Below are 20,923 nucleotides of genomic sequence, written 5' to 3'. Positions count from 1 at the left end.
ACTAAAATCACAAGGGATTTGGGGTAGCCTGGTTAGATGGTTTGAAAAACTGGCTTGGTCATAGAAGACAGAGGGTAGTGGTGGAAGGATGTTTTTCAGAGTGGAGACTGGTAACTAGTGGTGTTCCACAGGGGTCAGTCTTAGATCCTTTGTTGTTTGTAGTTATATAAATGATCTGGAGGAAAACATGGGTGGTCTGATGAGCAAGTTTGTGGGTGACACGAAGATTGGTGGAGTTGCTGATAGTGCCAAAGATTGTGAAATCATACGACAGGATACAGATTGGCGACTTGGGCACAGAAATGGCGGATGGAGTTTAATTCAGACGAATGCGAGGTGATGCATTTTGGAGGATCAAATTTAGGTGTGAATTATATTGTAAGTGGCAGAACCCTTAGGAACACTAACAGTCAGATGGATCTGGGCGTGCAGTTCCACAGTTCCCTGAAAGTGGTAACGCAGGTAGCCAGGGTGATTAAGAAGGCATATGTCATGCTTGCCTTCATAGCCCGGGGTGTGGAGTACAAGAGTTGGCAAAACATGTTGCTGCTATATAAAACCCTTGTTAGGCTGCATTTGGCATATTGTGTGCAGTTTTGATCACCACACTACCAAAAGGATGTGGAAGCTTTGGAGAGAGAGCACAGAGAAGGTTCACCAGGATGTTGTCTGGTCTCCAGGGCAGTGACTATGAGGAAAGGTTAAAAAGACTAGGATTGTTTTCAATGGAATGACGGCAGCTGAGAGGAGAGCTGATAGAGGTCTTCAAAATTAAGAGAGGCATAGATTGGGTCAATAGTCAGAGGCTTTTTCCCAGGGTTGAAGTTTCAATTACAAGGGGTCACAGAGGGGGAAGATTTAAGGGAGATGTGTGAGGAAGGTTTTTCACGCAGAGAGTGGTAGCAGCCTGGAATGCACTACCAGAAGAGTTGGTGGAAGCGGGCACATTGAAGACATTTAAGAGGCACCTAGATGGGTACATGAATAGGGAGGGAATAGAGGGACATGGATCGAAAAATGGCAGGTTTGTTTTTAGATTAATTTGGGCATGATGGTCGGCATAGGCTTGGAGGGCTATGCTGTACTTTTTCATTTGTTCATTTTCATTCATCATTTATGTTTGAACTATAAAATAATGATAACTATGCAATAAATGTATGAAAATATTGATGTTTCTAACTAAATAATCAAAATTACAAGAAACACTTGAATTCCTCAAGATGTTGTCACGTAGTGCTAGAAATCCCATTTATCTTTTCCATGTGAAGTAGAATCCATGCTTCTCTTTATAATACTGGAGGCCAGAAGCAAGACCCTGAAATAGATTTCTGTGATTGTGTTGGAAAGGAATTTTAGTTATTTAAATTTATATAAACTTGTATAAATTCTTATTTTTAGTGTTTTCACATGCCTATTATTGTAATTTCACGTTGCCTACTTTTATTCTAATGACATGCATTCTGCACCTCCTTTGTGCATACAAATTCTATTGTTTCTAATAATTCTGACTGGAATGTATTCATGTGATATTGGAAGATGACCATGGTGCTATCCCTTAAGTTGGATACTTTTCCAGTGTTGGTAACTAAAGGGCATCCATGCCTTTATCAATTCTGTCTCAGCATTTTGCTCACGTAAAGTAGAAAATATGAGATAGGTTGGGTGATGGAACATGCATTTCCAGTTAATAGATTTTCATTGTTATTTTCTCCCAGCATCCCTCTTTCACATTCTATCCCTTTTATCAAAGAAAGTGTCTGACTTCTTATGAGCTTCGGGGAACTAAATGTGAACATGTGACATGAATGCTCGAGATCAGTTATACCAAGGGATTTGATTGTGTTTTTTGAAATTCCCTTTTCCCCATCCAACAGTCAAGAAAAATCTGCTTTATATTTCAATGTCAACTGCTTAACTAAATGAATGGAGAAGTACTGTTGTTCTACAGACAAGCAGAAATAGCAGAAAGGTAGATGTACTTTGGAAGGTGTTGATTAAAGGCAAAATGTTGACACTAGAAGAGCTGTCTATCCCAACCTTAATTTAGTGTCAGGGAGTCTTTTTATATCCAAATGAGAGACTGGTTAAGTCTTCAGTTTAATGTTTTAAGCAAAAAGTATGCGCCTACAATGAATGTCAGCAGATGAGTTCAAACTCTTCAATGAGACATGAACCAATAACCTTTCAATTCAGAAGCAAGAAAGAGCGCCTCATGATTCAAGATTCATGATTCTGCATAAATTAAGGGCCATGGTTTAAACATTAATGGGTCCAAGGTTTTTTCACTTCCTTTGTCATTAGAATTTGATGCGCTATTGTAAACTTTCCTGTACTAATTACACTTACTACATTGCCATATGGTTTCAATGAATTCTACTGACAGACTTGTGAAGATATGGGAAGAAGCTGTGTGGTTTATGGTCAAATGGCTCAGTACTTCGAAATATCAAAACTGACTTAAATTTTTTTATCATCTGTGCAGGGCTTTGGAAGTCCCAAGTATTTTTTTTGATAAAAATGTCATAGTATTTATTACAAAGTAAGCATATCAAGAATTTTGCTATCAAATATATACAAAGTTTCTGCACTTTCTATACAGATCTTTGTGGACAAGTTAAGCACATGATAAAATGATATTTTCAGTACATCTTATTTGCTATCCTCAAAGTTATCTGATAAAGATTAAATTACATTAGTGTTTGGAACCTTGGAATGTAGTTGATATTGTCACTCATCATTGCTTTGCTCTGCATTTGAGTGTCTTCTCCAGGGCTTAAGCCTGGCTAAACTTTATGAAAAACCTAGCTACCTGAAAGATACAATATGTCTCAAACAATTTGATGTGCTGCATAATGCGTAGGTGAAGAGAGTAAGCATGTTCCTTGCTTTTTGTGCATTTGTTCACTTCTCATTTTTGATCTGTACTACTGGCTATCGGTAAAGCAAAGAGAAGAAGCAAGTGCAAGTTTCTTGTTGTCAGTACACCTTCTCATGGCAATACTTGGAAACTGGGTCCCTCTCCCCCCTGGCTAAAAATAAAGGAACCCTGAGGAATTTTGGTTCCCTAGACACCTGGTGTGCAGGCCTAGGGGTATGTGGACAACAGCCTTGATGCACATAAACCATGCTCCTAACTATGGATTACAGCCTTGTAAATACTTCAGGAGATTTGAAGCTAAAGGAATAATCCCTGACAAAAATCATGGACTGGAAACTAAATGTGGACTGATCTCTAAATGTATTGCTTTTCTGACAATTCCTGTGGCCAAGCTGATGTCAGATATATTGTTTTGAATTTCTTTGCCCCATCCAGGTAGGCAGTCCATATATTTTTCCTGTGCTTCTGCTCTGGAGAGGTTACTCCAGTTCTGCTACAGGGCATTAACAACACTGGAGACGATAGATGCGAGTGATAAACCCAGAATGGAAGGTGGATGCTAAGGGCTGTTTTCCATTCCCTCCCTTTGCCACAGATGCACAGTAGTACCAGTGTATAGCATCTACAAGATGTACTTAATCACCACAGCTTATAAGACAGCACCTTCCTAATCCATGACCTCAACCACCAAGAAGGACAAGGGAGCACTGCCACCTGCGAGTTCTCCTTGAAGCCACACCGTCCTGACTTAAAGCTGTGTCACATTAATTTCCTTCACTCTCTCTGGGAGCACTGTTTGTATGTCATCCCATAATAATCTGCAGTGGTTCAAAAAGGTGCCTGAGCACACTTTCTCCAGGGTAACTAGCGTTGAGCAGTAAATGCTGGACTAGCCAGCGATGCCCACATCCCATGAATGAAGTTTTAAAAGATACATTTCTGAGGTTAATTGTAGCAACTGAACAGTTTTCATGGTTTAGATCAGTATAGGTTAGAACCAATCCTGAAATCATAACATCTTAGAATTCTGCCAGTAAAAAGGCAGCCTTTTGACCAGTCATGTCTATACTGCCTTTGTACAAAGCAGTTTACCTTTTGCTATGCCCTTGTCTTTTCGCTGCAGCCTTGTAGTTTTTGTTCATTTTTCAGATAATCCAGTTTCATGAATGCCATGATTGAATCTGCCTCCAGAGATTCTCCTAGTACATTACAGATCCTAACCATTTGATGCGTTGAAGGAAAGTGTTGCCATTGCATCTTTTGCCAATTATGTTAAGCCTGTGCCTCCTTGTTCTCAATCCTTCTACTTATGGAAACAGTTGTCTCTGTCTACTCTGTTCACAACCCCTCAAGATTTTGAATATCTCTAGCCAGTCGCCTCTCAATTGTTCTCTCCTCCGTGGAGAGAGTTGCAGCCTCCATAATCTATCTATGTAACTTAAGTGCCTCATCTCTGGAATCATTCTTGTAAACCTTTACCCTTTCTAGTACCTCTTCCTTTCTAAAGTATGGTGCCCAGAACTGGGCATAATACTCCAGTTGAGGCTGAACCTTATGCAGGTTTGTCACAACTTTGTTCTTACAATCCATGACCCTAATTGTAATGTATAGGAATCAGTATGGGTTTTCAACCACATTCTTGATCTGCTCTGCCAGCTTCAGTAATTTGTGTAAATAATTTGTACCCTTCTGCTCCTGCCTCCCCATCTTGAATTTTATCCTTTATGTTGTTTCTTTGTTTTCTTACCAATTGAATAAATTCACACATCTCTGCATTAAATTTCATCTGCCACTTGTCTACCTATTCCAGTAACCTGTCCTTGTTCTTTTAAGGTCTTCACCGTTCACAATGCTTTGAAGTTTCGTTTGTGGATTAACTTTGAAATTGAACAATTTTCATCAAGGTCTAGGTCATTCAGTATATATCAAGAAGTACAGGGATCCTAGCATCGACCCTGGGAAACTCTTTTATAAATCTTCCTCTAGACCAATAAGCTATATTCACCACTACTTCCTGTCACTCAAACAAATTTGTATCCATGCTGCTCATTCCATAAACTTGTCCTTTATGGCTTTTGTGACACACTTATTTAAATGCTTTTGTAAGTCCATGGGCACTAAATTAACAGCATTAGTTTTATTAATCCTCTGTTACCACATCAAAAAAACTTACAGTTTAGTTAAATACAATTTTCGTGAAATTCCATGCCAACTTACTTTAACTAACCTGCATTGTCCAAGTGATCGTTAATTTTGTTCCAACACACTTTTTTTGAACAAAGATTTAGGACTTGCAATTTTCCAGACCTCTGGCACCACCCGTGTATTGAAGGATGATTGGAAAATTATGCCAGTGCCTCCGCAATTTTCACCTTACTTCCCTCTATCCTTGGATTCATTGGATACATCTCATCAGTTTTGTTACTTTTAAGTATAGCCAGCTATCCAGTGCCAAATACTTTAATCAGATTCTAAATTATCAAGTGTCTGATCTATCTGCTGTTTCATCATGACTCGGGCAACACCACCTTGGATAAAGGCAGATGCAATATACCTCTGCCTTCCGCCCCTGTACATATGTCTCCTTTTGGATCCCTAATTGCCCCAGTTCTCCATTTACCACCTTTTTTTGTATGTCTCAAAGATTTTTGAATTCTGTTTTTCTCAGCTACCAGCCCCTTTTCATATTCTGACTCTGGTTGTTATTTCTTTTTTAATTCCACTCTGTTAATTTAATATTATGCTGATTCTCAGTGGTATTATCTGCCTGACATGTATCATGTGCATGCTTTTTCTGCGTAACTCTATGCTCCATCTCTTTTGTCATCCAGGAAGTTCTGAATTTGTTTAATCTACTTTTTCCTTCTCATGGGAATATGGATAGATTATACCTGAACAGGATTTCTCTTAAAGAGAGCCTGTATTTTGGTTGCAATTTTGCATGCCAATTTTGGCTTCTAGTTTATCTGGATGAAATCAAATCTCACCCCAGTGAAGTTGTGTCTTCAATTACTTTTTTTCTACACTAGTTTGCTCGTTGTCCTTTTCCGTAGCCGAGCTGAACCTCATGAATCAATGATCACCGTTCTCTAAGTGTCTCCTTGCAAACAGTTGATCCACTTAGCCCACCTCATTTCCTGAAACCAGGTCCAGCAGATTTCTCCTTTCTGATAGACTGGAAACATTCTGGTACAAAATTTCTATTTAACATATTCTCGGAGATTTGACCCCTCTCTGCTTTTTACTCTACTTTATCTAGACTGTATTCAGATAATTGAACTTCCCCATTATATAATGATATAATTGTATAATGCTTGTTATTTCTCCCTGGCCGATGGGATACAATGAGCAATGTAATTGTAGCCTTTTTGTACCTTAGCTGTAAGCAAATAGATTCTGTCCTTCACATCTCTGGGGTATTCTCTCTCTCTGGCACTACGGTGTTCTCCTTCATCAAGACTGCCACAACTCATTCTTTCCTTCCTTTCTGGAACGCCCTTTTAGGCCCTCCCTTGCCCCAACTTCTTTGTAGATCTCCATTATTGCCACCACATCGTTTTCTCTTGTAACTATCTGTGACTGCAGTTTACCATCTTATTTGCCACATTCAACAAGTTTGCGTATAAGTGCCGTAATACCATATTTTGACAGTTGTTATATATAGTAAAGAAAGCTTACCTGTCTTTAAAATGGACAAAGAATCATTTAAAAAGTTGCATGACTATGCTTGAGGATCAGGCTTGGATTGAGACCACACTGGAATTAACTCAGGAAGTAAGCATGAGGTGTATTGAAATTATATGAAATTTCCAAGAAATTCTTCACAGTGGTTTTTATGGAATTATGGATAGCTGTTCCAATCACCAGAATCTGACAATGAGGGCCTTTGAAGCTAATGACTGAGACAGTTAAAAGATTAATTATCTACACTAAAAGATAACAGATGGTTCTCTGGGTCTGTGCTCCAGGCCTAACCTAATACGTTAACCGAGACGTGTGATACGGCACATTGCAGAGAGCTGCCATTTTACGTTTTGATCTGTATGAAGTCTGGCTGCAAGCACCTATTCTGAACAGAGACTGAGAGAAACGTCCTGAAGTAGGGAGACAGGAAGAAGGATTGCAAGCCTGTTGTACTGAACCAGGTGACCAAGAGTAACAAGCTACACTTCCATAAAGGTAAAACAAAGGAACCTTTATTTGCCATCTTTACCTGTTCTCTTTGGTCCACTTGTCGGAGCAACTTCCAACTGCAGAAGTTACAGCATCTGTTGAATTTTGACTTCAAGTCTTCGGAAATGGAATTTTCAAGCAAGTTACAGGCCTGCAACAATATTAGAAGCTAATCTAAATTCTATTTTTAAAGTATCTACTTATCTTCATGTGTGGATTCCTGACTAGTGACATGGTCACTTTTACTTGAATATTATCAGCAGAGGTTTTGCAATAAACTCGCCTGCAGCTTGCTTAAGCACAAAGCTGTTTTTGCTGGTAATTTTTAAATTGAAACTCTCAAACTAAAATGGGCTACACAAAATTTTCACAGACCACTCTGAGGACATGTGGTCAAGGCACTAATTAGTCGTTATTACTTTTCCCTCTTAATCTGACACCACATGAACTGTTTTCTATTTTAGTGCAACCCGTCTCTTTCAGTTCTTAGAGTATTTTGGACAGGGGTTATTGGGACGTGCTACATTTTCAACACTTGATCTGTTAAACTGAGAAAATGAAATACAATTGAAACAATTCTGCATATATTTGAAAAGTCTGTGTTAAATTCTCCTTTATACCTTTTACCTGGGAGATAACCATAACAAGCTTAATATCAGCATGGACCTGGTGCCAAGACTTTGGCTTTAGCTTGCTGTTGCAATTCCATTAGCACATACACTGTTTTGAAGTGGCTGCCACTAAATCGAAATCTGGATAAAAATAGATAATTTTGGATATGTCATTCAGAGCTGCCTTCTAACCCATGCTCAGAATTTAATAAGTAAATTCAACCCACTTGACCTTGCAATTCCCACTGTTTTTGTGGAGTGTGTAAAGCAAACTACAGTCTAGATTACTCGTCATCAAAATGTTTCTGTAGAATTGATCGTAAAATATGTCTAGTCACAACTAAACTTTTATGTGTGTTTAAATTCTGCTCAACCTTCAGCCTTTTTTTGTTCCTTTGTTATCTGTTCGTTAAAGAAACATTTGTAACTAAGTATCTTTGTTTAGTTATAGCACCAAATGTTGGGGAAAAGTTGCTCAATATAACATTGAGATTTTTCACTCAGCTGCATGAAAAGAATTTGTAAAAAAAGACACATTACCTAGCCTGGTAATCTATTTGTCAAAAGCAGCTTTGAAGTATCTGGAAAACAAAATATATTGCTTAGGAAAGTTGTGTGGATTTAATGTCTGCCAGTGACAACTGTAGCATTGCTACTGCAAATTAAAAGTACGGGTTAAGTAACAGAACTGGGTGACTGCTTTGTGTCAGAATTTTAATATTTCTTACAAGATCAAATTATTTTAATTTACATGAACGTGCCTAATAGTTTAAAACTTAAAATGGTAATATTATCTGAAAGCACTTTGTGTAGAAGCACTTTGTGAAATGTAAAGGACTGTTTCTGCTAGGTGGAACAGTCAAAGTTAATGAATCAGTTTATGAGTGGGAAACCTTATTCTGGAGAGGTATAATACTAATTATTTTGAATCTTTTAATGGCATAAGTAGTATACCATTCTATTCAGTGATATTTTCATGTTAAAAAATACTCCCATGTATTGTATAGATAAAACACCTAGGATTGTTTTCAAGTGCATTCAGATGACAATCCCGAATCGATCATTCATCACCCCATGTACATCTATGCTGTTTCTTAAACAAAAATCAGTTCTCCTGTGTCCCAATTGCTGGAATAATTGCCATGATTTTGTTACTTTACAAAATCAAAGAGACAACTTTTCAACTGATCTGCAGGATTGAAGTAGAAACTAAGCACTGATCTTGTCATAATTCTTCACTAAAATATTTATAGTTCAGCTGTATTAGAATAAATTAATTTGTTTTTCTGCTGTAACAGTTTAGTTTTAAGTGTGAATTTCTCCAATGTTTTACATAGCTAGCCAAATGTTTGCAAAAATGTCTAAGGAATAATTTGTTGTAAAGCTTGTGAAATGATTACAACATTTTACCTGCATTATTTGGTTGAATGTTAAGTAACTTCATAAATTGCATGATACTTAACCTGCTGGAGTTTGTATTGCTACAAGCATGTGTTCTGCCTCACGCCCCCATTTAATGATCCTCTAAACTTCTGTTTCTTCCCTAATTAAGAAGATGACAAGACTGATAACCAGCTCCATGACTGTTAGATGGAATGAGTATGACAATTATCTTGGTTGATGTGACTTATTCTACTTATTTCCTTCTCTTAGATGGGTCATGCTAAGTATCTCTCTCCTTCCCTCTATTGCTTTTTCCACTTTCACCCATAGTCAAGCATTGGTCTACACTGTACTGTATCACTGTTATTTAACTTAGCAGGTTATATGCGTAAAACAGTGGACAATCTAACAACATCTCAAAAATATAAGAGGAATCCCAATTACTTCACCTTTTTATTCCTGTTTTGAAAGTACTGTTACTGTTCACTTATTGACTCATTCCATTGTTTGCAATAATAAAAGCAGTTGAGTGAATTTTGAAATTATACATGGTTTCTATATGTAAGGTCTGCTGGAGCAGTACTGTTGCAGTGAAACTTTCTGGCACTCAAATTTTTTTAAACTTCTCTTTTTTGAATTGTTCCTCACTGTTTACTTTTTCAACAATCTAATTCTTTTCTAATTGGCTTTCTTTCTTTTTTAGCTTCTGTCCACATCGTTATTTCTCCCATATTTTTTGTTACATTTCTCTCTTATCACAAACCAGTAGAAACAAAGTTCACATTTGAAATTAGTAACGAATGAGTAATAAGGAAGAATGATCGACTTGAAATAAAAGGCACAAAATCTCAGATGTCATGGATAAAGGGGGAATGGGGTGAATTTAAATTGGTTACTTTTCCCCTCTTCAATCCATGATGATAAGGTACTGTTCGGTTTACTCCTTTTTGTTTTCTTATTCCCGTCACTTATTGAGGTAGGTTTAAGGGTGTTCCAAACTCTCTCTTTCAGATTCCAATATTAGATATAAACACACAAATTCTACCTTTGATTTTATATTAAAGGATTTTGTTATTATTAAAACATTCACAATATGGGGGATTGATTCATAACGCACAAGTATCCAAGGTATATAGAAAGAAAAAGAAGGACTTCACAACTAATGATTTTCTTTAAAACATTAAAGATGTTAATATTTATGTGACTTAGAGTCCAGTGAATGAATATCCAATTGGGAGTCTGTTAACTGGCTGATCTTGTAGCATTTCTGGGATGGAAATGGATCACAATCAAAGTGCAGCAGTATTTCTTGTACTTGGATAATTTTGTCCTGTTTGGTAGGCAAAATCCAAGGTTCTTTGTGGCAATGATGCTTTTGAGAGGGAAAGAAAAAGGGAGAACAGGTTTCCTATTTGCTGTGGCCTGGAGCTGATTATACCAAATGACTGAGAATTGGAGAGTTCCAGAATTTTAGATTTAGGCAGTTCAAACAGGTTGGATTTCAGTCATGCAACAATTACAGGCATTTCAGTTGTTGAGGGCCCATCTTGGTGGGCTAAGCAGAAGGCCATTAAGCTAACAGTATAATTTGTATCTCTCTTTTGGAGTTTCTATGATGTAATAATTTTAGCAAAATAGGTCTTGATATTTCCTTTATCTAAGGCTGGCTGCTCATCTCCAGGTCTGTCATAGACAAACAGGAGGCTGGAAGAACACAGCAAGCCAGGCAACAGTCTGTCATGTCAGCTTTAGCTGGAATATGAATACAATTCAAGAGATTCAGACTTCTGAAAATACAATCATGTATTTGGCTTTGGTCATTTTTTGAGTCCAGCAAGTTGTCCACTTTTTAGAAGAAACAGAATTTAAATACATAAATAAATATATAAAATAATACTTTTTCTTGGAGTAGGTTCTCTTCATGCCCTCTAACCATGACACTGAAAAAGGCCTCTAATTTTTGTATACTGTAATAAATGTCTTCATTGTGTCAGAGAGAGAAGCCTTAAATAACGATCAATAAATTGGGCATTAGTAAGAAAAGATGTGTGACATGGATGATTCACAGAATTGTTGAAACCTCTTAGTTTTTGTATCTTGGATAATATTTCTGTACAACTTTGTATTATACTTGTCACACAGATTAGTTGAACAAAAGGAGGTCAGCTGGTTTGTTGTGTCTGCTGGCTCGTTAGAAAAGTGAATCAGCTAATCCTCTCTCCCCATTTTCACCAATGAAACTATAAAATTGTTTCACCAGATTATTATCAATTTCCTTTTTGAAATCTACAATTGAATCTTCCAGGTTGCTTATGAAAAAATGTGTTTGTGTTTGGATTTGTTAGTGAGGTTTTCATTTTTTAAGGTTTCTCTCTTTTGTACTTCTCACATATTCCTGGTTCGGTTTTTTTTTTAAAATAAGCAGCTCACCTCCAAGAGTTACAAAATATTGCTCTAAAATTGGCTTTCATGTTAATTGGAATTGCTGTTTTTTATTGTTTCGTGTGAAATGCTGAGGCTACCTATAGTTCTATTGGAGTGAAAACATGATATTACTTGCTAGTACATTGGGAAAGGAGTTTGCCCAACATTTGAGATACTGAAACATGGAAAAAGATCATTGTTTTAATAATGACATAAGGGATACATTAAAAAAGGTTCTGCAAATTTTTTCACATTTTGATTTATTCATTTAATATTAAATATTTGTTTTTTTTTTCCAAATAGCTGAGCCGCTGGCTTTTCCCTCTGGAACCGGCAAATCATTTATTATGGGTCCTGATGATGTGCTGGAAAGTGTCTTGGGCCTTGGTGACCTCGCAGACTTGACAGTAGCAAATGATGCAGACTTCAGTTATGATGTAAGTCTCTTAACTAATATTATCTAACTATATTCTAATTTTGCACTAGTATTTGAACAGGCATAAATGTTTTGCATCATGCTTCTCTGATAAAATAAAGCTATAATAAAATTAAAGGTAGCTTATTTCTAAGACTGACTGACAGAAATTGCACTAACATGAATAATCTACTTTATCTTTACTTTCAATTAGCGTATTTGTGTGTCACAGTATAAAGAAAAATAGGAAGAACTTGCATTTATTTAGCCTCTTATGACTTCATGACATGTCCTACAGCTTTTGAATGTTTATAATGCAAAAAACTGTGCCGGCTAAGTTACATACAGCAAGGTCCCAGAAACAACAGTGAAATAGTTTATCTATTTTTGGGGGAATTTGGATGGGGGATAAATGTTGAGTTCTCCAGACGCATTGATCATGTGAAAGCAAAATACTGCAGATGCTAGAAATCTGAAACAAGCAGAGAATGCTGGAGGAAAGTCATATCAGACTGAAACGTTTACTGTTTCTCTCTCCATTGACCTGCTGAGTTTCTTCAGCATTCTCTGTTTGTTTCAGCTGGAAAGCTCATTTGTTGTTCTTCAGGAAGTGCAATGTGACATTTTACTGGCAAACAGGCTATCAGTTTTGATGTCTTCTCAGATAATGTAGCATTGTTTCATAATTGGACTGTAATGTCAACCTAGATTATGTCCTCAGCCTTTAGACAACTGCTGGCTCATTTAGGCCAGCAGCTAATGACCCCAGCAGTCCCCGGCCACAGGCAGGCAATGTCAACTGTGATTTCACAGGATGGGGGTTCGGGGAAGACGGGTATAGAGGGATCAGCAGCAAGGGAAGGCTGTCAGTACCCTCCTCCTCCTTCTGATGCCAACCCGTTCGATGAAGCACCCATCCCTTGGTGATGACAAGCTGGCCACCTCGTTTTACCTGTTGTGCTTGCTGCATTTGTGGCAGGCCTGGCTGCAGCTACATTAATACCTGTAGAGGCAGGATGATGCCTTTTAAGTAGTCATTAATTGGAATCATTCTGTTGAATCTCTTCTGCACTCTGCTCAATATCTTTGCATCCTTATCAAAGTACAGCCCCCAGAACAGGACACATTAGGCCACCCTCAGCTGGAATACTATCTTACACAGATTAAGCATAATGTCCTTGGTCTTGTATGCTGTGCTTAAGAATAAAGCTTAGGATACTTTAGGATGTTAAATACTCTCTTGTAGCAATCCTAACTCAATGAAGAGTGCAGGAGGGCATGCCAGGAGCAGCAGCAGGCATATCTAAAACTGAAGTATCAACCTGTGAAGCTACAAAACTACCTGTGTGCCAACTGCAGCATGTGTTAAAGCTAAGTGATTTCACAACCAATGGATCAGATCTAATTTCTGCAGTGTTGCCACATCCCCTTAATCAATGATGGGCGTGGCCAGCACATCAGGACAAAAGATAAGACTGAAGCATCCACGGCAATCTTCAGCCAAAAGTGCTGAGATGGATGATCCATCTTGACCTTATCTGGAGATCCCTAGCATCTCAGATCCAAGTCGTAAGCCAATCTAATTCACCTCCCTGTGGTAACAAGAAAAAGCTGGAGAGACTAGATATTGCAAAGGCTATGGGACCTGCCATCTTTCTGGTAATAGTGCTGAAAACTTGAAAATTTGCTCCAGAATTAAAAAAAACCTTGCTGCAACTGGAGTCAAGCTATTCCAGTACAGGTACAACATGGCATCTACCCAAACAGTTTGAAACTTGCCCTGATATGTCCTATACATAAAAAGTATAAATCCTACCCAGCCAGTTAAAATCCCATCAGTCCAATCTTGATCATGAGTAAAGTGGTGGAAATGTCATGAACAGTGTGTATGGGAGATGGACTATTATTCAGAGACCTGGATAATAATCTAAGGACCCTGGTTAGAAAACTGTCATAGCAGATGGTGGAATTTGAAATCAAAGAGGTCTGAAAATAAGAGTCTAATGATGATCATGAATCGATTGTTGATGGTTTTTAAAAAAAAACCCAACTGGTTGATTAATATCCTTTAGAGAAGAAAATCTGCTGTCCTTACGCAGTCCGACCTACATATAACTGCTGACCTACAGCAATTTGGTTAACTCCTAACTGAACAATTAGGGATGGACAATAAATGCTTGCCCAGCCAGTGACACGTACGTCCCATGAATGAACTTAAAAAAACAGTTTATGGTGCCTCTTAATTTCATGTGTTACTGCCATGGCTGACAGCTCTTAAAAGCAACTTGTATTCAGGACAGTGATGAAATGTTCTTATAAACACACACTTTTCAATAATTTAACATTTTATTTTTTGTTACTTTAATGAATAAGTGGAAATTGTGTTTGTGGCAGTTTTCTTTGTGCCAGCCACTATTAATCAGCGTTAAACACAACTGAAGGGTACAAAAATTGGACGACGTTTTGTTTCCAAACCCACGGGATTTTTAAATTGTTCAGTTAGGCATTGATCTTATGATCTATTTAGGGGTACACATGTATTGTACCACTTGTGTGTTTTGTCTGATGGTCATGTAGTGAATTCACAATATCACCACATTGCCTTTAGCCGATGTCATTAAGAATAGGTCCTCCACTATTAGTGTGAAACTAATCTTATTTCACGTGCAGATCTCGCCTAACAAAACTTGGGGCATGGATTGCGTGGACATTTGCCTTGTTACCTGGAAATAAAGTGACATTGAACCATGTGGGCTTTTAAAAATGAGAGAAATTTCAAATGAAAACAGTTGCATCGCCGCAGTGATTATGTGTATAAATTGTTTTCGTTCTATTTGAAAATTGCTCTGCAATATCACATTGGTATTCATCACATTATTCCTAAAGAAGTTGATTGGCTTTTAGTGCCATTAACTTTAAACTCTTGGGACATTGGGACCACTTCTGCATCTGGAGACACCTATTGAAAAGACTGAGACCATAGCCTTCATGAGAAACTTCACCAGTCTGGTTGGGAGGATTTAAAGTAATTTAGAACGCATTGGGCACCAGTACATAGAAGCAGGGAAGAGAAATAAGGTGCATTAAATGAGAGAGTTGGTACGTACCAGAGAAGGAACAAGTACCATATTAGTTAGCAGTGAACCAAGGACTGTAAGAAATTCAAAGACTAGGTTGCGATGCATATATGTGAACGTGCAAAGTATACTGAATGCTAGTTGGTAAGCTAAAATCACCAACACATGAGAATGTAATAGGAGATAGGACTTAAAAATCTTGAGGACTGAACACTTAACATTCAAGGATATAAAGATTTTGGAAGAGATAGAGAACGAGGTAAAATACTATGTGATGTGCAAAAGAGATGATATTCTTGAAGGAGCAAGGACAGAATCAATTTAGTTAGTGTTGCGAAGCAGAAATAGGATCACGCTACTGGAAATATTCTGTAGGGCCTCCAAATGGTGAGAGAGGTGGAGGAGCAAATCTACGTAAAAATCTCAGAAAAACTATCAAGTAGTGACATATGGGTACTTTAATTATTGTATTTGGGATAACGTTAAAGAGAGAAGACTTTCTAAAATGTGTTTAGGAGAATTTCCATGGCCATTATTTTCTTTGTATAGTTAGAAAAACTATTTTTGCACCTGGTGCTGGAGAAGAAGGTGGGCCGATTCAGCCTAGTGCCATTGAAGCAATTGGATAAGATTGATCAACTTGTAAGGTAACTAGCAGTTTAGAGGAGGAAATAACAACTTACCTGAATGGTACCAGGAATGGGGATTTCAGTTACAAGATTAGATTGGGAAATTTGGAGTTGTTCTCCTTGGTCAAAGGAACCTGCGGGGAGATTTGATAAGCTGTACAAGATTATGACAAATTTGGAATAACAGACCAGGAAAAATACTTCTCATTACCTTAGTGCAAAGACTAGATGCTTATAAATTTAACATTTTGAGCAAGAGACGCAGGGTGATGCAAGGAAGAACCTTTTTACATGGCAAATGTAATGACCTGGAACTGAACTACACAGCTAGTGGGATTAGAGATGATCAATGAATCCAAAACAAAATTGTTTCGATGCTTTAAGGAGAAATGAGACAATTGAGCTTAGGGGATGTATTGCTGTATAGGGAGTTGTCATGGAGTTGATGGGTTGAGTGGTCTCCTTGTGTGCTGTAAACGACTCCATTATAAGCTAAAGAGGAACAAAAAGACACATTCATAAAAGGAAGCTAAGTGGCTTTAATATCTAGTAGAGGGACACATCCAACATAGCCTGTAAAACATACCGGAATAACGGTTTGTTGTACTCTAGCAAAGGGGAAAGATGGCAGGATTTTTCTTTGAATCAAAAAATTCAGGTGTTGTAATTCATCAGCACTTTTAAAGAAGAGCCACCACGTGCAAAATACAGTTGTAATCCTCATTACAATCCATTTTTTAACATTAGTTGATTTTTTTCTCTGCTGTTTTACCATACTTATGCAAAAATGTTCCTGACAATTCCTCACTGATTTCTTTTATTTTGTAAATTTCACGATTTATTAAATTATTAGTGGGATACAGCTTACTTTTTATAATTGATTTTGTTATAGTTTTTTTTCTAAGTACATTGTCTTCTTACCACAACAGCTCAGTGAAAATTTTGCAACCGCTATTCCCATCATGAAATTAGATGCATCTTAAGAAAAATTTGAGGTTTCTGCTGCCTTCAGCAAAACTCGGTAGCAATCAGCTGAAAGTTCTCTTTACTTCCTGTGGTATATCTTATGAATTTTTTTTATTCATTCAGAGGATGTGCGCTTCACTGGCTGGGCCAGGATTTATTGCCCATCTGTAGTTTTCCTTGAGATGGTGGTGGTGAGCTACCTTCTTGAACCACTACTGTCCATTTGATCTAAGTACAACCCCAGTGCTATTAGGGAGGGAGTTCCATGATTTTAACCCAGTGACAGTGAGCAAACAGCAAGATATTTCCAAGTTTGGATGGTGTATGGCTTAGAGAGGAGCTTTTAGGTGGTGGTGTTCCTGTGTATCTATTGTCCTTGTCAAAGTAGATGATATTGGGTTTAGGTTTGGGAGAGGCTATCTGAGGGGCCTTGGTGAATTTCTGCAATGCATGTTGTAGATGGTACATATTGCTGCTACCCAGCATCAGTGCAGGAGGGAAGTGAATGTTTGTGCACATGGTGCAAATTGAGCAGGTACTTTTTAAAAAATTGCCAGTGGCACCTTTGAATGTTCGCAGACTTGCTGTTGATTTTTCTTTCATTTTTAATTCCTGTTTGACATCCTCCAATTTGCTGCCAGTTTTCAATCAGGTGAGATTCTGTAAAATCCTTTGGTTAAAAGGATTGTCTGATAATTTTTGTCAAGTCCAGCTTTTGGCATTGATGTGTCATTGCTCAGGATCGAAATCGTGTTTGAATAGGTATCTGTTGTTAACATCTGTTGTTAATTTTGATTCTCAACACCAAAACCAGTGGATGTTCCACATGTTTTAGCTTTTATTTCTTTTATTGGGAAGGAGCCAGAACTAAATCTGTAAACCTTGACATTAAAACACTTTGGCATACAGTGAACTAAAAATAAACTGGTGTTGAGATCCAAAGGTAGTATGTGGGAACTGGTTCTTGCAGATCTATTACATTATTAACAGATCATTGTTGACTCTTGCTATGATTTCCTTTCACGTGAATGGTGCAATCTTTCGGCATGAGATCTACCCATTCAGCTTTCGTGCAAAATGCCCTTATAAACATTTGGGACGTTCATAATGTACCAGACTTATAAAGGGCCAGTTTTCTGGTGGATTTTGCCACATGAATGTTGGATACTGAGACAGTATTGTTGGATGGAGATCCTTTTATATCAGAAATTAAAACATTTCAACATACCAGTCTCAGGAGGAGGGGACACTTTTTTTTGATGTACATCAAGAAACAAGATCATGACCATTGCTCAACCAGCGTACTGTTGTATTATTTCTACAGGAAATTATGTTAAATCTATTTTAAACACTGGTTTTGCCTCACCTGGAATATGACAATTTAGGATTGATTTGAAAGCAATGGTGAGGGTGCAGATAATCCTTACAAGAATGGTTGTAAGGACGAGGAACTTCATAGATTGGAAAAGTTGCAACAGTTCTCCTTGGAGAAGATAAGGTGGAGAGGATTTGATAGAGGTATTCAAAATCGTGGTGGATCTGGACAGAATGTATGAGAACAAAATGTTCCCATTGCTGAATAATCAAGACTGAGAGCACAGTTCGAAGGAAATTGACGCAAGAAGCAATAGCAATGTGAGGAAAAAATATTTTCCTGCAAGAATGCTTAGGAACTGGAACATACTGCCTGAGACTGTGCTGAAGGTAGTGTTAATTCAGGATTTTAATAGGGAATTGGTTCACTATCTGAAAAGGGTTCGGGGAAAAAGGTAAGGGAGTTGCACTTAATTCCTTCAGGTGGCCAACGCAGGTTGAATGACCTCCTCTTGTGCAATGAGTCCATAAAAACTGAGGCTTCTCTTACTGATTCAAATAGACATCAAAAATCATTGTGCTGTTCAAAGAAAAACAGGAATTTTTCCAGTATCCTGACCAACATGTAGATTTAATACAACACATTCAAAATTATTTACGTGGTGGTTTGTACCGTTGCTGTTTGTAGGATCTTATAATGGCTACGGTGCTTAGAGGACCAGAAGGAATTCCAGGGTAATGGTGCACCAATCTTGAAGGTTGCAGTGTAGGTTAAAAAGTCAATAAGGCATATGGGATTCTGGGCAGATATAAAAAGAGATAGAGGCATTGGTAAGCATAAAAGGAAGAAAGGTTTATGGTGAATTATTTTGAGAACTCTGATTTTCCTGGAGTATCGTATCTGTTTTTTGGATGAAATGTGAAACTGAGACCTATCTGCCAAATCAAATGAATATAAAAGATCTCATGGCACTATTTTAAAAGAGAGTGTCTGCTGACACCCTGAAAGCATACTCAGTACGCATGTGCAAAATGCATGTCTGTTGTATCCCTGTCAGTACTGCCAGTGACATAATTTGGTTCCATTTGGTCATATTTATTATGCTTATTTGGATGCCGCAATGATTTTTGCTTACAGGGAATTCACGAAGTGTGTATGTGCAGAGCTTTCGACATGTGCAATCTGAACCTTTTGGTGGTGTCGGGAGACGAAGGCTTCATTGTTAACTGTCTTGTAAATTTTATTAGTACTAACTTTCCATTTTCCTGCATTGATAATTAATTTGAATTTAACCTGTTCCAAAAGGAACCTGTAATTGGAGAAGCTAGAGAGAGAGAGAGAGTATCTCTGGAGGAACAGCACCTCACTGATTTTCTGTTTACTGTGTATGAGGTGACTTTTGTAATGACTCCTGTGATTGAATCTTCCTGGGCCCTTTAAGACCTTTCAGGGTTGAATTTACCTGCCAATCCTGTGTATTTTGAGTGCTGAGTAGAAACTGTTGCCCTTGATAGAAGCATCATGAACCAGAGGATATTGATTCAAGGTGATTTGCAAATGACTCAAGGAACATCAAAGCTTTTTTTTGAAGTGAGTAGATAGACTCAAGAATCCATTGTTTTAAGAGTGTGATGGAGTCAGATTCAGTTATGGTATTCACATTGGAATTGGATAATTATCTGAAAGGAAACAACTTGCAGGGCTATTAGAAATAAGCGGGGAAGTGAGGCGAGCTGAGAAACTCCTATGGAAAGCTGATATGCAAATGATAGGTAGAATGGCTTCCTGTACTGTAAAAACTCTGAATCACTTCAATAAGACTAATTATAATCCACAACTTATTGGCTATAAATTGCTTTTGGATATCCTAAGAACATGAAAGATGATATTATGGTGCAATTTTTATTGATTTGATTTATTATTATCATATGTACCAAGATACAGTGAAAGGTATTGTTTTGCTTGCTATCCATAAAAATCATACCTTACATAAGTACATTAGGGTAAAAGAACAGAATGCAGAATACAGTATACAGCTATAGAGAAGGTGCAAAGAAAGATCAACTCTGATACCTGAGAGGTCGATTTATTAGTTTGGTAACAGTGGGGAAGAAGCTGATCTTGAATCTGTTGGCATGTGTTTTCAAACTTTTGTATCTTCTGCCTGATGGAAGATGGTGGAAGAGAGTTTAATTGAGGTGGTAGTGATCTTCGCTTATATTGACTGCTTTCTCGAGTAGGAAGTATAAACGGAGTCCATAGAAGGAAGGCTGGTTTTCTTGATGGACTGGGCTCCATTCACAACTCTCAGTAATTTCAAGTGGTGTTTGGCAGATCAGTTGCCATACCAAGCCGCGATATGTCCACATAGGATGCTTTCTATGGTGCATCTTTAAAAATTGGTAGAGTCATTGTGGACATGCTGAACTTTATAACCTTCTATGGAAGTAGAGGCGTTGGCATTGTACACTGTCCACGTGGAATGAAGAATACTTCTGATGTTACTGCATCTCACTGATAGAAAATGTGCATTAATGTTTGCTTCAGCTGTTAATGTTGCCTAATCTACCATGTAACTTAAAAAGTTAAGCTTACAAATATGATTGTGCAAATCCATTGAGGGATAATTTTGGTAATTATTTTGTGTAACCATACTGTTGAGTATGGATTTTGCTGTATAGATGAACCCTATCAATGTAAATTCCTGAAGAGGATTATATTGCAGTATTAAGAACGTATTCTTAACTTCTAGCAATGGTTAATAGAAGACTCTGTTTCCAAGATTTTGTTTTTGATTTCAATTTTCTTTAGATCAAAGATTACCTTTTCACCTGTTTTAAAATTGTGCTTGCTGGGAAATAAATTGCAAGATGAAATATTTTCTAATTGTTAATAACCATGAGTTAACTGAAGAGGGAGAGATGCATTTATTTGCATGAAGACGTCATTAAAACATTTTGATGCATTGACCATTTATTCTATCCTTTTTAATTCTTCTGTTAGAAATTGTTAGTGTTTGAAGAGAAACATGAACACTCAGCAGTTCAAGTGA

General features: G+C 37.5%; 1 protein-coding gene across 7 annotated transcripts in view; it reads left to right on the top strand.

The window, feature by feature from the left end:
- LOC109938411 (striatin, calmodulin binding protein 3) overlaps positions 1-20,923 on the top strand; it is a 71,110-nt gene that overhangs the window by 27,579 nt on the left and 22,608 nt on the right. For all 7 annotated transcript variants that reach the window (XM_048599886.1, XM_048599884.1, XM_048599887.1 and 4 more), the window contains one exon: positions 11,773-11,906. In XM_048599886.1, the coding sequence (XP_048455843.1) occupies positions 11,773-11,906 (134 nt within the window). The remainder of the gene's footprint in view (positions 1-11,772; positions 11,907-20,923) is intronic.

This window comes from Rhincodon typus, chromosome 8, assembly GCF_021869965.1.
Source record: "Rhincodon typus isolate 14 chromosome 8, sRhiTyp1.1, whole genome shotgun sequence".
Lineage (NCBI taxonomy): Eukaryota > Metazoa > Chordata > Chondrichthyes > Orectolobiformes > Rhincodontidae > Rhincodon > Rhincodon typus.
The sequence above is the reverse complement of the archived record's forward strand: the minus strand, read 5'-3'. Positions and strand labels throughout refer to the sequence as shown.